We start from the raw sequence: 15,423 nt of genomic DNA on the forward strand, positions 1-15,423 counted from the left end.
TTCCTTCCTTCCATAGGTGGATGGAGTAGATATCCAGGGTTTTGCCAATCAGGATGTTATTCAGGCGTTGCGCAAGGCAGGAGATACAGTGCACCTGACTCTAGTACGAACCAAGGCGTCTTCCTCACCTCTCCCTCTGGACAGATCTTTAGATGAAGGTAAATCATTTTCATGCCTCTACTTTCCATGAAACTTGTAGTTCAAGTGGGGTCACGGTTGCTGGACTTTGCCCGGCATTTGAACCTCCCTCCAAATAGTCCTCTTTTATGAAATTTGGTGATAAGCAAATCCACCTGAATTTAAGCTTTATGAGTGTGTAACAAATCTTTTCTCTCCCTGGGCCTCAGTTTACTCATTGTAAAATAAGAGGGTTGGATGAGGGGAACGCTGAGAGTCTACGGCCCTAGATACCTTGGGGCAATGAGCAAAAGTAGAATGGTAGCAATTTGTTCACCTTGATCTGCCTGATATGAGGATGCGCCATCCCCGAGTGGGAAGACGTTAGATCTCTGACACGTGTGGCAATACCAATTTCTTACTCCTCCAGATGGAAATGAGAATCAGTTCTCTAAGAAGCTCGTCCTCTCCAAAATATGTCTGTTATTCACATTTGAATAATAAAGTGGTAGCACCTTTCATCTTTGGGTCTTGGCACTTGATGAACCTTAAGTCTCATATTACTTTGAAAGCTACATTTTATTCTAAAACCCCTATGGATTTAATCTTCTGATTGACTTTATGCTGTCGTGAGAAAGAATATTTCTGGAAAGAAAGAGCCCAGTGTCTTCATTGCTGCTTTCCCCTGGAGAACTTTCATGATCCGAAATGTTGGCTATAAATTTATACCTCTTTCATTTCTTAATGTATTGACCTCAAAATGTGTATATGAACAGAGGTTGAAAACCTAAGGAATTATCTTTCAGTGCAGCACTGATGACTTGGGCTGGCTGTTCAGAGTCTAGTAATGTTGCCGCAGAATTTATCTGGGGGGAAGAAAGTTGATTTTCTCAGTGAGGCAGCTACAGGGAAAACTTAGACCTGGAAACCTTTTCCGTCAACTGATAGTGATCTTTATTTAAATTGAAGCCTGCAATTTACCATGAAAGTAATTTTGCTGTTAAAAATAGATGACCCGTCAACTTCATTTTATGCTCCACATTTAAAACCGCCAAGATTCTTCAAGAGGAATAGTTATAAAAATGCAATATTGAGTTTAGAGAAGTTTAAGTCAATATTTATGTTAAATCTAATGGTTATAACAGCTGATATGGGGCACTTGACTCTAATTTGCTGTCCATGGTGGAGTATGTCAGCTTGGTGAGCAGGAGGAATCTTTTATTGGGCAGATTTAAGGTTGTATGGGGAGGGGAAAGATGGATTGTGGATCAACGGTTTGGACTTGGAATCAGAAAGCCCTGGCTTTGAATAACAGCTCCACCTCTTAATAGCTGTGTGATCCTGGGCACATCACTAGACCTCTCTGGTCCTCAGCTTCCTCATGTAAAATGGGACCAATAATATTTCATTCTGTGCCTCATATGGTTGTGAGAGTCATTCATTCGACAAGTATTTATTAATCATCTGCTCTGTGCTAGGTGCTGGAGATACAAAGACATAAACAAGGGTGGTTCCTTCTCAGGCAGTGGATAGAGAGCATTTCACAAAGTAATCTAAAGGGCTACATCACTGTCCTTATTATCATGATCCCACAGTCTGTCTTTAAAGTTGAAACTGAACCCCTTTTAAATCAGGCAGGTTGTCATTTTAGAAATTTGAGGATTTACCCAAAATACTCTGCCCACTTCTTTCTTCCTCCATGAAGTATCTTATCTGCTCAAGATCTAGTTCAAAACTACTTGGCATTTCCCTCTGTTTCCTCATCTTTAAACTGAAGGTGTTGGACCATGGGACTTCTAAGGTCCTTTCCAATTCTGATCATAGGATCCCATGAGCTTATGTTCTTAGGTCCACACAGTTTCCCCTTTCTCAAACTTTAAACTCTTTTTGGTAGAATTGTGGATGATCCTGAGTTACGAAGGTCATATTCTATGCTTTGTTTTGAAACTTACAAGTATTTCTACATGGAGAATTCCTAGAGGCGAAGGACCATGGCTTTGGTTTCTTTAACGTTTGTCTCAGCTCCTTCCATCCAAGGGCACAAGGCTGCATCTAGAGCTTAGACAGTGCTGGACCTCAGAAGCCATACTGAAGAAGAGGGATCCATAGAAGGAGTCTTGAAAACCTGAGTTCAGTCAGTCAGGAAAAATGAAATGCCTATTAAGTACTGCAAGTGCTGGGGATACAAAGAAAGGCAAAAGTCAGTCCAGGCTCTGAAGGAGCTTATAGGCTATCCTGTCTCAAATATTCACTGACTGTGTGACCCAGGACAAGTCACTTAAAAAAAAAAAAAAAAAAGTTCTGTGCCTCAGTTTCCTCATCTGTAAAAATGGTGATAATAATAGCACCCGCCTCCCGTAGTTGTTGTGTTAAATGAATTAGCCTCTGTGAAGTGTTTTATAAATTTTAAAGCACTATATAAAACTAGCTAATATTATTATGAATACCTATTGAATGAATGAAAATATATTTAAATTTTTAAAATAATGTTGAAGAACCTTTGAATTAGCAGTTTTAAGACTAAGTGTAAGAAAACATCTTAAGACAGGGTTGAAAATCCTAAATGGATATTTTAGATGAAGTGAATAATTACTTTTCTTTGTGTAACACTCAATATTTTACAAACTGCTTCCATCTACTTTATCTCATTCCATAATACCCTTTCTGACGGGCTGGAGAGAAGGCCAAGAAACTGGAGAAAAGGACTAGATTGGTCTGGTAAAAAAAAAAAAAAGATACTGCATTCAGAATCAATAAACTTTTTTGGGGGGGGGCATTCAGAATTATGTGACTTGCCCAGGGTCCCACGGCTAGTAAGTGTCTCAGGCCAGATTTGAATTCAGGTCTTCCTGACTTGAATGTACCACCTAGCCGCCGCTCAGAATCAACCAATTCTTGAGATGAATCCTGACTCTGCCTATGTGACCTTGAATAAGTCACTGCACTATTGGTCTTTAGTTTCCCCCTTTATAAAATGAGTATTTGACTAGTTAATTCATGAGATCCTTCTAGCTTGAAGTCCTATGACATATAAACTACTATTGGTGATTTCATGCAGATAATTTGATGTTTTGGGGACTTTTGTAGCACCACCCAAAACGCCAACTTTATTTTTAACTGGAGCTGTGGAGACCGAAACGAATTTAGATGATGAAGATGAAATGACGCAAGAGAAAGTGGATCATTTGAAGGATGAAGATAAGCCAAAGCCGATGCCACAGACTTTCGGTAGGTCCATGCTGCTTGTTTCAGGGGCTTGGATGTCTTATACCTTCTGTTTTCAATAGCTTGGAATCAAGTCCTGATTCTGCCATTAATTCACTGTGTGATCTCTTCCCAATTCCTTAACCCCTCTGTGCCTGTTTTCTTTTCTGTAAAATCTGAAAACTTACTAGATGATGGGGTTCTTAACCTTTCCTGTATGTACCATGACCTCCGAGATCCCTTCCAATTCTCTATGTTGATCTGTATGTTTTCCACACATTATAATTTCCCTTTATTTTTCGATTAGTGGGGAGTGTAAATGAAGGATAGAGTTTTCAAGACAGATGCGTGAAAGGCTGGACATTTTACCAGCCCATACGTTGTCCCTGGAGCCCATCAGGAAGAGAGAGATATGTTCTCTATGTTCTATGTGTTGGTCAGTTACTGCCCTCATTTGGTGACCAGTGGCAGGAGTTCCTAAAGAGCAGAAGAAGTTGCCATTTGATTCCTGCTGATGACATGTGAGTCCTTGCACACCTTTCCACCAATGCCTCTTTAGGCCCTTGACAGTCTTTCTAAAACTGATTTGGAGTACTCTGTTCCACATGAAGCAAATAGGGATTCCATGAGGGAAATTGAGATTTTTGGTATTTTGCTGCTATTTCCCCCACCTTGGAAATACACATTGAGAAGCAGCTTGTTGTAGTGACTAGAGGACTGGCCTTAGATCCCGAAGATTTGAGTTCAAGCCCAGTTTTAGATACCTGTTGGCTCTTTAAATGACCCTGGGCAAGTCACTTCCCCTCTGATTGCCTCTAGCAACTCTCCTAAGATTAAGTTATAAATGAATTTACAATCTGTAGCAATTGAGGGAGTTTTTACACCAGGCATTCCCAACATGGAAGAAATCACAGGTCTGGGATAAAAATATTAAATATGAAACCAGGGATTTACCAAGTGATTATACAGGGGAGATTTGACAGGATGAATTTTGGTTAATATTCTTTTTTTTTCCCTCTAAAATTGCCCAGTCCCTTTTGATCCTGAGATTCCCAACCAACCTATCTGCTTTCTATCAATATAGTCCAATTCTATAAGTACTCTTTGTCTTAATTAGTTTGGGAAATGCTGGTCTTTAAGGAGGTTTCTACCTTTTGCATTTACTGTAAAAGTATAATGGGCTTTGATTTGTGTTTCTCAGAAATACCAAACTTAATGCTTTTTGAGACGCGAATGTCTAATTCTATTGGCTTTGTGGGTTTCCCACGGTCTATTTACAAAGGCATGGGTTTTGTTTTCCCAGGCAGATCTGTGTTCACACATTGTAATGGAATAGGTCAGAATAGTTAAACTTCTCACATTTCGTGGAGAATCCAGCTCACTGCTCTCTTTTAGAATTCAGGGGTTTGTGGTCTTTTCTTTCTTTCTTTTTTTTTTTATTTTGCCCCATTTTGAAGGTTTGCCATGGATTTTAAATCTTGTGCCTGGCACATAGTAGGCATATAATGTTGAATTGAACTGAAATGTCAGGGGAGTGATATGAGAATCTTGAATCTCCTAGTCTAACAAAATGTTACCCCCCCCCCCCCCCCGCTGTGAGCACTTAACCATGGTTTTGTTTTTACCCTCTTAACATCAGAGAGTCACAGATTGGCGGCTGGAAGGGGCCCTGAAAGATGGCAGGAATCTGGATCTCCCCTTTAGAGAGCAAATGATGTTTGATGCTTAAGCATTTGGGTCATGTCTATGCAGTCAGCTTTTGTTCATCTGTTGGTGAATATTGTTGGTGCCCAAGCATGTTAGCATCCTGGATTTAGAGTTGGAGAGGATTTTATAGAGCAGTTTGTCTCTACCTCACCTCTCCCTTGTGATTGGAGGGTGGAGCCAGGGACTCCAAAAGCTCTGTATGTCTCATTTCTCACCTGACTGCAATTCTCTGGGACTTCTCTGACCACCTTCTCCACCATGCCCCCATGTTGGGTAACTCACCCTCCCCCACCTTTTACTTCCTTTTGGGTGATCTCCCATTAGATTGGGGGTTTTTTTTTTTTTGGTAGTTTGCTGATTTTTTTCCTGCAAATTATAATTTTTATTTTATTTTCTCCCATTAGACTGTAAGTTCCTTGAAGGTAGAGATGAGTCTTTTAAAAAACTTGTGTTGCTAGTGTTTAGCACAGTCTCTAGAACATAGCAGGTGTTTAATAAATGTTCATTGACTGACTTATTGACACAAGTAGCAAATGGAACATCTACAATTCAAGCCAAGGTCCCTTGACTCCGAGGATAGCACTCTGTCAATGGCACCATATTAAATCTGTCCTTGGAGCTTGGAAACTTCTGTGAGATAGGAAGATAAGGGAATCCACATTTATTGAGTGCCTACTATGTGCCAGGCAATGTGCCAAGTGCTTTCAAAAATATTGCCTAATTGGGTCCTCACTACAACTCCATGAGGTAGGTGCTATTATTATCCCCATTTTACAGTGGAGGAGACTGAGGCAGACAGAGGTTAAGTGACTTGCCCAGGGTGGTCTAGATAGTACAGGTTTGAGACTGGATGAACTCACGTCTTCCTGACTCCCTCCATTGCATTTCCTAACTGCCTTCGAATCAGTGAGATTCAACATGTGTTTATTGTAAGGCACTGAACACCTGGACTGGTAATACACAGAGAAGAATGAAAGGAGTTTTGAACTCCAGGACCTCAGTTCTAGTCTGTTGAATTACTTGCTTTGTTCACCTTGCCCCCCATGTCTGCGTAAGACTCGTCTGCTCAGCTTCATTACGCTGGTTTTTGGCATCCCAACGATCTTCCTTTATGAACATTGGTTCTGGACCAAAGAATGGGGCGACTCTGGATCACAGATGCATAGCCCCTGTCCGAGCGTTAGCAGAGATTTCTCGGAGAGGAGCTTCACTAAAGATGGTGCTTTGCGGTAGTCTGAGAGTTAAGCTTTCCATTCCCAGTAGGGAAGAGATCAGAGGAAGCAAGGGAGTCAAACCGAGGATGAGAAAGGACAGCTCCGTCTTGTAGTGTCTGTTGAGTCCGTCTTCATCATCTGCTTCCAGGATCTTGTTGCTTGTAAATTCTGATCATCAAGTGAGGAGGATTGAGTGTATAGTAAAAAAGGCCCCTAGGCTGGAAGTTAGGAGACAGACGTAAGCTTGACTCCTAGCTTTGCCTCTTCCTTGACCCTCCTTGCCTGGAATGCCCTCTCTCCTTCCCTCTGCCTCTTCAAATCCCCAATGAGTCAATATCAATAACTTGGTAAGAGATTTGAAACAATCTCTTCCCTCTTCCTTCTGTGCCCAGGGTCCCTGGTTAGATCATGTCACTTTGGGGGCAATACTTTTTTTTTTAATTTGATTAATTTACTTATTTTTAGTTTTCAACATTCACTTCCTCAAGATTTTGAGTTCCAGATTTTCTCCCCATCTCTTCCCTCCCCCCACCCCAAGGTGGCATGCATTCTGAATACTCCTTCCCCTAATCTGCCTTCCCTTCTGTCTCTCCCCACCCCTTTCTCTTATCCCTTTCCCCTTCAATTTTCCTGTAGGGCAGGATAGATTTCTATACCCCATTACCTGTATATTTTATTTCTTTTGGGGCAATTCTTGGTATGGTTATTGTAACCTCTGTTAGATAAGCTGTCCCAAAAGTCTTAGTGTAGTTTTAAGTTACAAATAGCATTAAGACTTTTGGGATACCCTGTGTAATAGCTGAACATTGAAATACGCCAATGGGGCAGAAGCTTGCGGGCAGGAGAAGGGAGGATTGAGTGCAATTTGCAATTTTTAAGAAAACTGTCTATTGCAAATTCAGGTAGAGAGGTAATTCTGGTAGGAATGGCTTCAGGTACTTCCTAGCTGTGTGACCCTGGATAGCGTTTTAACTTCTGCCTATCTCAGTTTTCCTAGCTGTAAAATGGCAGGTAATAATAGCACCTACCTCCCAGGGTTATTATGAAGACCAAATGAGATCATATTTGTAGAGCTCTTTGTAAATATTTAAAGACTATAAATGCTAGCTGTTATTATTCAGCTCATCTTTGGTATATTGTTACTACTTTTTACAGTCCCTTAGAGCAGGTACAACACTTCCTTAAAATGTGATTGGGAAATGTTTAACCAAATCAATTGAAATTCAATGAAACGTTGTTTAGTTGCGTCCTACTCTTTGTGATCTCATTTGGTGTTTTCTTGGCAAAGACACTGGAGTGGTTGGTCATTTTCTTCTCTAGCTTATTTTTCAAATGAGGAAACTCAAGTAAACAGGGTTAGGTGACTTGCCCAGGGTCACACAGCTTTTAAGTGTCTGAGGCTGTATTTGAAGTCAGGAAGATAAGTCTTCCTAACTCCAGGCTGGGCACTGTACCCGCTATGGCACCAGCTAGCTGCCCAACAAAGATTAAGTTCAACAAAATCTACTAACGTAGCCACTACTTCTGATGACATATGCTGCATTTTACCTCTGTTGTCCTCTACCTCTGCCACAGGGAGGGATAAATTATTCAAAGAACCAAAGGAAGGCCTCTCATCTGTTGAGTCTGTCATTTATGGAGTAGACAGTGGACAAAAAACAGTGTGGGAAGTTTCCATCTCCATTGTTGGAAGGATATCTGCTTCAAGGAGCAGACACATTGCCCAGTGGAGGATAGTGATGTGTGATGTCCTGCCATGCTTACGTTGCAGTACCTTGTTATCTGGTCTGGTCCTCACAAGAACCCTGTGACGCAGGCAAGGAAGTTATTGTCATCCCTGTTTTATAAATTATGAGATAGAATGAAAGTGATTTACTCAATGACATATGGTCAGTATGAGTGGTAGGCCTGAGACTGGACCCCAGAACATTCAGAGGTCAGAAGTATTTCCCTTTCTCCTGACACCAGATAAAATAGTATATAACCTTGAATAAAACAAATAGAAATTTAACCCTATCTTAAAAATGTAGACTGGCAAAAGAATATTACCATATTACCAAATTACCATAACACCACTGAATTTGAAAATTGTTGTTAAAGGGTCTTAAAAGTTCTTTAACATTTCAAGGCTCCATGATTTTGTTGGGTGTGGCTACTCTCTGTACCAATGCAGTTGGACTTTCTATTGTAGGTACTCTCTGAGTTGCTGCGGATAAAAAAAATACAATCATTCTTCTGGCAGGGAGTCTGTCTGAACCCTCTTAGGTTGATGCTTGAGTGAAGGACATGTCTTCCATTGCTGGGTCTGTACTCAGTCCATCTACAAGCATTAATTATGTGGCCATCAGGGGTCAGCCATTGTCCTGGGCCCTTGACATACAAATATAATAGTTCTTACCCTCAAGGAGCTTACATTCTGTTCACAACCTTTTCAGCTTAGTAGGCCTTATATGAACATATTCTGCATAGCCCTTGAGAACCAAGGGTCTGTCCCCTCCCTGACTCCATGAGACATCAAAGGTAGATGGTGTAATGGATAGCATGCTGGACATGGCGCTAAGAAGAACTGCCCTAGATAATGACTAACTAATCGCTTACCTCTTGTGTCATCTGCGAGATGAAGAGCTTCAATTCACGGGCCTCCACTAGCCATTCCATCTCTAAATCTATGACCCTGTGATGTCGCTTCCCCTTGGAGTGGTCGCTTTGTGGAATGGTACTCCTGAAAGAACTCGGGTTATTGGAACGCCTCCATTTAACTCACGCTGAGAGACGTGACTCTTGTTGTCAGATTTACAATGCAGCGTCTTTTCAGGATGCCTAAGCTTCCTTCTCTGATGATGAAGGTGCAGCCCCAGTGGAGTATTGCAGGCATCTGAAAGAAGCCGTCTCTGCTTGAGGACCAAAGGCCCTGGGAGGGTGGAAGGCCTCACTCAGATTTGGAGCCAGCTGGCTCCTGTCGGCTCTGATAATCTTTCTCTGACTTTTCCAATCTTGTGACAAGATGTTGAGGCTTTGGTGTTTCTTGTTTTTTTTTAAAAGGGAGCAGAGAGTTTGTTTTCCAGAGCTCTGTCCAGGGAGCTGGGAGCATTAGGCTCTTACCTGTTTAGTGTTGCTCAGGCTGGAGACTTTGATACTTGGGCTGTGCTGGGCGCCAGGTCACTCAGAGGGTAGGCTGGATGACATCATGTGATCACCTCACTTTGCAGGGTGACAGTTGAAAAGACAGACAGGTCAGGGTAGCTGTACTCCCTACAAAGACTGACCCAGAACCAGGCCCCCAGGAGCTCATGTTACTGACACCCTCATTAAACCAGACAAGCCTCAGTCCTTGCCAAGTGTGGAAAGAAGACTGAGTCCTAGCTCCTATGGCTCCATGCTCATGAGAACAGAGATTTCCCAGTAAGGGCAGGGTTCTCCAGCCTAGTGGAAGAAATTGCCTGAGGTGGCTAGGTTTGGCATTGGTTAGAGTGTGCAACTTGGAGTCAGGAAGTCCAGGGTTCAAATCCCACTTCAGATCCTTATGAGCTTTGTGACCCTGGGCAAGTCACTTCAACATTTCCAGCCTCAGTTTCCTCATCTGTAAAATGAGGGAGTTGGATGTCTCTAAATTCCCTTCCAGCTCTGAATCTGATTATATGACTTAAAGTGGTTAACATTTAGAGTAATCCAATCCAATAATCATTGGCTAACTGTTTTCTCTGGTGCTAAGCCCTGGGGATACAGAGGATAAGAAAGCAAAGGTTCCCACTCTCAGATGGTTTACATTCTAATGGGAGGGGGCTTACAGATAGGGAGGGAGCAGGTAGACATGGGATTCCAATCAGTGATCTTCATAGCTAGCTTTTAATCCCTCTGGTTCTCAGCTTCATTCTGTGTTCTATGAGGGAGTTGGGCCTAGGTTATTTCCAAGGTCGCTTGCATCTCTAAGTCAGTGATCCCATTATTGTGAAGTGATTAATATTTAAGGCAACACAATCTAACAATCTTTCATTAAGCAACCATTGTGGTGCCAAAGAAAAGAATGGGGTTGTCTCTGTCCTCAAAGAGCTCCTATTCCAAGGGACGATTATGTTTTAGGGGCTCGAGGGGGAAAGGATTGATTTCACCCCTCTGAGGACCTCCTGGTGTAGAAATGTTCCTCCACTGATGCAAATCAACAAGACTTCTGTAAATTTTAGCCCTTTTTAGTGATGCCTTGCTAGAGTACTGAAAGGGTTAGAGACTTGCCCAGGGTCACACAGCCAAGCTATCCCTCCAGATTCCTTCACTCGCTCTCACTCAACTAGAAATGGGAGTGCCAGGTGGAATGGGAAGAGAATCCTCCTTTTGTCAGAGCTCTCTTTGACGTCATTCCTCAAATTCACCTCTGACTTAAGCTGCCCACTCAGTTTATCCTCCATTTTTCTATTTCTGTTTCTCTCTTTAGTCTCTGTTTTTACTGAAAAATGCTGATGTTCTCTGTTCTCAGCTCCTTATTTTTTACATCTAGATATAGTTCCTGGCTCCCTGGAAAATGAGCTGAAATCCAAGTGGGAAAACCTGTTGGGCCCCGATTATGAAGTAATGGTATGTTATTATCCTTCGATAAAATGTACTCAACGTCTGGCTTAATGTGAGGCTTGTAACGTAGTAATTAGGAGAAACAAGCACTTCTGGGAATGGCTTCCCTCCCCCCTCCAACCCCTTTCCTTGTATTGGAAATAACTGATTGGGAAAATCACAGTGGTTTGAGATGTGAGAACCGTTAGGAATAAAAAAAGAAGTCCAACTGCAAGTCCCAGTGGTTTACTTCATGTTGGAACAATTTAAGGCACAGTCGGCAGAACAGCGAGGGGGTGGCGGGTGCGGGGGAGTGCTTGCCTTTAAAGTTATCACATTCATCCGCTACTTAGAGCGGCTGGCATTTTGATGATTGTCTTTGCGATCTATCTGTTTTATTGGCCGCCAGTGTAGCTTGGGGTATTAGGCCTGTGTTTCACCCAGAATCTTAGACTTTTATGAGAAGAGTGAAGGAATGATGATGGAACAGGTTGGAGGTTGGTGGGGAGGGGAGTCGTTTAAGTTAGGTTGGAATTGTATGCGATTCCGGGCCCCTTGGATTTCCTTTTATCTGTTATTACAATCAAGGAAAGGATTTCTGGGAGAATCTTCCTGATGGAAAAAAGTTTGACATTTAGAAAAGACTTAAGCTTGGCTTACAATAGCTTTTTGTGATGAAAAAAAATTCCCCTTAAACCTTTACTGATTTTTCCTTTCATATGTTTACACTTAAGCTAACAGTGGTAGAACGTTAGCGTATATAATAATGTTATACTATTGTAACATTAATATTATATTATGGCATTAGCATAATAATGATATTTTCTTAGAATATAGAATAATCATGATCACTTGTGCTAATAGACTTTTGTTAGACTATATAATGATGATGAAGATGATAAGTGCCGTTTGTATAGTACCTACTATGTGCCACATACTGTGCTGAGTGCTTTACAGTTACTGTCTGATTTGATCTTCACAACAACCCTGGGTGGTAGGTGCTATTATCCTCATTTTACCGTTGAACAAACTGAGGCAGGCAGAGGTTGAGGGACTTGCCCAGGGTCACACAGCTATTAAGTATCTGGGGCTGGATTTGAACTCAGGTTCTCCTGACTCCAGGCTCAGCACTCTTTGCCCTGTGGCACCATCTAGGCACATTGTTTTTGTTGTTATATTATTTTTAAAAGCTAACTTTTACATGATGCTATAAGGTATATAAAGTATTTTACATGCATTATCTCATTGGATCCTCACAACAATCCTGGGAGGTAGGTGCTATTATTATCCTCATTTTATAGTTTAGGAAACTGAGGCAGACAGTGATTAAGTGACTTGCTCAGCAACATACAGCTTTTAAGTGTCTGAGGCTGGATTTGAACTCAGGTCTTCCTGATTCCAGGTCTAATGTTCTTACCCATGGACCACTGGTGTCAGTGTCAGAGGATGTCAGAACTAGAAGTCTAGTTCAATCCATTATTTAAACAGAGTTGTAACTAGGGTGAGTGACTAGTGATTTATCCCAGGGTGTCAGTTTTGGAGGGTTCTGACAATAGTTGCAGCCTCCTCAGTGGGTATAAACGACAGAGTTTAGACCAGGGGTGGGGCCTTGAGGCCACATGTGACCTTCTAGATCCTCAAGCGTGGCCCCTGAATTGTTTGGATTCCGTCAAAGGGCCGCACTTGAGGACCTAGAGGGCCACATGTCGTCTTAAGGCTGCAGGTTCCCCACTCCTGGTTTAGAGACTAGGTTACAAAAACAATTAGTTAAAATAGGAAGCTCCATCTGTTGGGCTGAGGTGAGGCCACCAGATGTGGTTCTCCACCTGCCAGGGGTTCCCTGCTGTAGCGTCCTTGAGCCAAAGGTCGTGGAGTTTCTGTCTCCACCTTCTGAGTCCCTGTCTTAGCTTTGCTCAACCAAGGGTACGTCTGATGCTGTTTGACTCAGATAAAAACAATTGCATTTGTATTTTTAATAGCAAGGAGGCAAGAGAGATTAAGTTAATTGCTTTTGGTCACAGAGCTAGGAAGGAACAGATATGGACTAAACAGGCTTTTGAGTCCAGGTGTTTTCCTTATTTATCCTAACTCATAGAGAAAAGGGTGGAATTTATGTAAAATGTTTATGAAGTTCGGGTTTGAGTCTTGGGTCTGCTACTAGCTGACCTCAAAGGCCCCTTCTTATTCCAAGTCTCCAAACCAATGCCTTTAATGCCTGTGACCCCAAATACTTCAATTCTTTTCTCTAGGCCTTAGTTAGGCCTGACGTCAAGAAAAACTTCTTAGCAAAGAGAACTGGCCAGAAGGCACTCCATCAATCAGTCAGTAAACATTAAGCCCCTTCTATGTGCCAGGCACTGTGCTAAGCGCTGGGGATCCAGAAAGAGGCAAAGGATAGTTCTGGAACTTACTGTCTAACAGGAAGACAACACGCACATGAATGAATGGGCTGCTTCGGGGAGAAGTGTGTTCTCCTTTCCAAGAGGTCTTCTGGGCCAAGGCTGGATGGTCACTTGCCAGGGATGTTACTATCATTTCACCAACCTGGGCCTCGGTTTCCTCGTCTGTAAAATGAGGGAGTTGGACGGTCTGGCCTCTGAGGTCTCTTCTGGCTCAGAGCCTAAGACTTCGAGGTTTCTTTAGCCTCTCAGATTTTGGGGACTCTTTTTTAGGAGTCTCTCAGGACCTGCAGGCTTGTTTTCTCATTTACTGCTCCCCCCACCCAATTTAACCAACACCCAATAAGATAAACATTTCTGTGTATATAGTGGGACCAAATGAAGGATTGCACTTGAAACTACAAATTTGTATTAGGAATTTCTTTTCCTTTTTAAATATATAATAAATCTACTTGTTATTTTACAAAACTTTCCTGCTTTTCTGGGTTTCCTATTGACCTTCATCCTAATTTCTTTGCATTTTAAAAAAAGTGCTTCAGTGACCCTCTTTTCTTATTTTTGTTTTTCAATTTCGGCAACCCTCTCCCTGGCCCCTTCTCCTTCCTCACCCTCAAGTGGAGAAAAGTAAAAATAAATCCTTGTGTCAACTATGTCCGGTCAAGCAGAATAAAGAAGCCATCCATTGGCTGCGTCTGAAAATGTGTATCTCCTTCTGCCGTGGAGGTCATCCCCTCTCTGATCAGAAGATGTGGCTAGTGGGTTTCATCATCTAGCCTTTGGAATTATGGCTGGTTATTGTATCAAGAAGAGTTACATTGTCTTTCAGTTTGTTTGGTTTTTTTTTGTGGCTAGGCAGTGGGGTTAGGTGACTCACCCAGGGTCACACAGCTAGTAAGTGTTATGTGTCTGAGGCCAGATCTGAACTCAGGTCTTCCTGAATCCAGTGCCGGTGCTCTATCCACTGCACCACCTAGCTGCCCCCAGAGTTTTTTCTTTACAAGGTTTTGTTACTATACACATTATCTTCGCAGTTCTGCTCACTTCACTGTGAATCTGTTCATATGAGTCTTCCCTAAAACCCCCAGCTAGGTGGAGCAGTGGAGAAATCACTGACCCTGGAATCAGGAAGACCTGAGTTCAAATGTGACCTCAGACATTTACTAACAGTATTATCCTGCACAAGTCACTTGACTTCTTTCTGCCTGCCTCAGTTTCCTCATAGCACCCACCTTCCAGAATTGTGAGGATTAAATGGATATTTGTCAATCACTTTTTAAACCTTAAAGCATGATATATTAGTACTCCTTTTTAAATTATCTGATTTTTTTCTCCTGGTTGGCCATTCTCTTACTGCTGCCTTCCCAGACTGTCTGAGCCTCAGTTTCCTCTTCTTCAAAATGGGGATTAAAAATAACACTTATGTCCCAGGGTTGCTGTGAGGATCAAATGAGATAATTTATATTTGTAAACCTTCAAGCTCTATATGCATGCTAGCTATTAGTATTTTTCTTATTGTGCAAAGATATTTCCTTACATTCATATACTCTAAGTTGTTCAGCCACTTTCCCAATCAATAGGCATAATCTTAATTTTTCCAAGTTTTTTATTATCTATAATACAAGTGGCTATAAATACTTTTGTGTATAGAAGTCCTTTTCCTCTTTGATCTCTGTACAGAGATCAGTTGTATCTCTGGGTCAAGTGGAATGCACAGTTTAGTGACTTTGGGGGTAATTCCAAAGATTTTATAATTCTTAAAACACACACACACACACACACACACACACACATACACATTTACCTTCTTCTGTTCAACTTTTGAGCAGATTGGAAATCTGTAATAAGTTATACACTGTGAGATAGAAGAAGCCTGGGAATACAGTTCAGGAGGCAGGGGCATTGGGCATCTGTGTCTTGGCTGCGCTACTAATTTGCTGTTTGATCTTGAGGGAAATCATCTTCCTTCTCTAGGCTTGTTTTGTCTCATTTGTAAAATGAGAGAGTTGTATTAGACTGGTGTCCTAAACTTTCTTTGTATCCTAGACCCCTGGGCCTCTTTGTTGATTTGGTAATTCCCATGGACTCTTTCATGTTTTTGAATGCATAAAATAAAATAACATAGTCTTATGAAGGAAACATCATATTGAAATACCAATATTTTATTTCTTTTGAAATCTTTTTCATTTTTTTTTTTTGGTTAGGCAGTGGGGTTAAGTGACTTGCCCAGGGTCACACAGCTA

General features: G+C 41.7%; 1 protein-coding gene across 5 annotated transcripts in view; it reads left to right on the forward strand.

Annotated features, from left to right (window-relative positions):
- PATJ (PATJ, crumbs cell polarity complex component) overlaps positions 1-15,423 on the forward strand; it is a 332,827-nt gene that overhangs the window by 45,308 nt on the left and 272,096 nt on the right. For all 5 annotated transcript variants that reach the window (XM_027852793.1, XM_027852795.1, XM_027852794.1 and 2 more), the window contains exons 11-13: positions 17-158; positions 3,205-3,345; positions 10,735-10,811. In XM_027852793.1, coding sequence (XP_027708594.1) covers positions 17-158; positions 3,205-3,345; positions 10,735-10,811 — 360 coding nt within the window. The remainder of the gene's footprint in view (positions 1-16; positions 159-3,204; positions 3,346-10,734; positions 10,812-15,423) is intronic.

This window comes from Vombatus ursinus, unplaced genomic scaffold (assembly GCF_900497805.2).
Source record: "Vombatus ursinus unplaced genomic scaffold, bare-nosed wombat genome assembly UNPS02009824.1, whole genome shotgun sequence".
NCBI classification, from domain to species: domain Eukaryota; kingdom Metazoa; phylum Chordata; class Mammalia; order Diprotodontia; family Vombatidae; genus Vombatus; species Vombatus ursinus.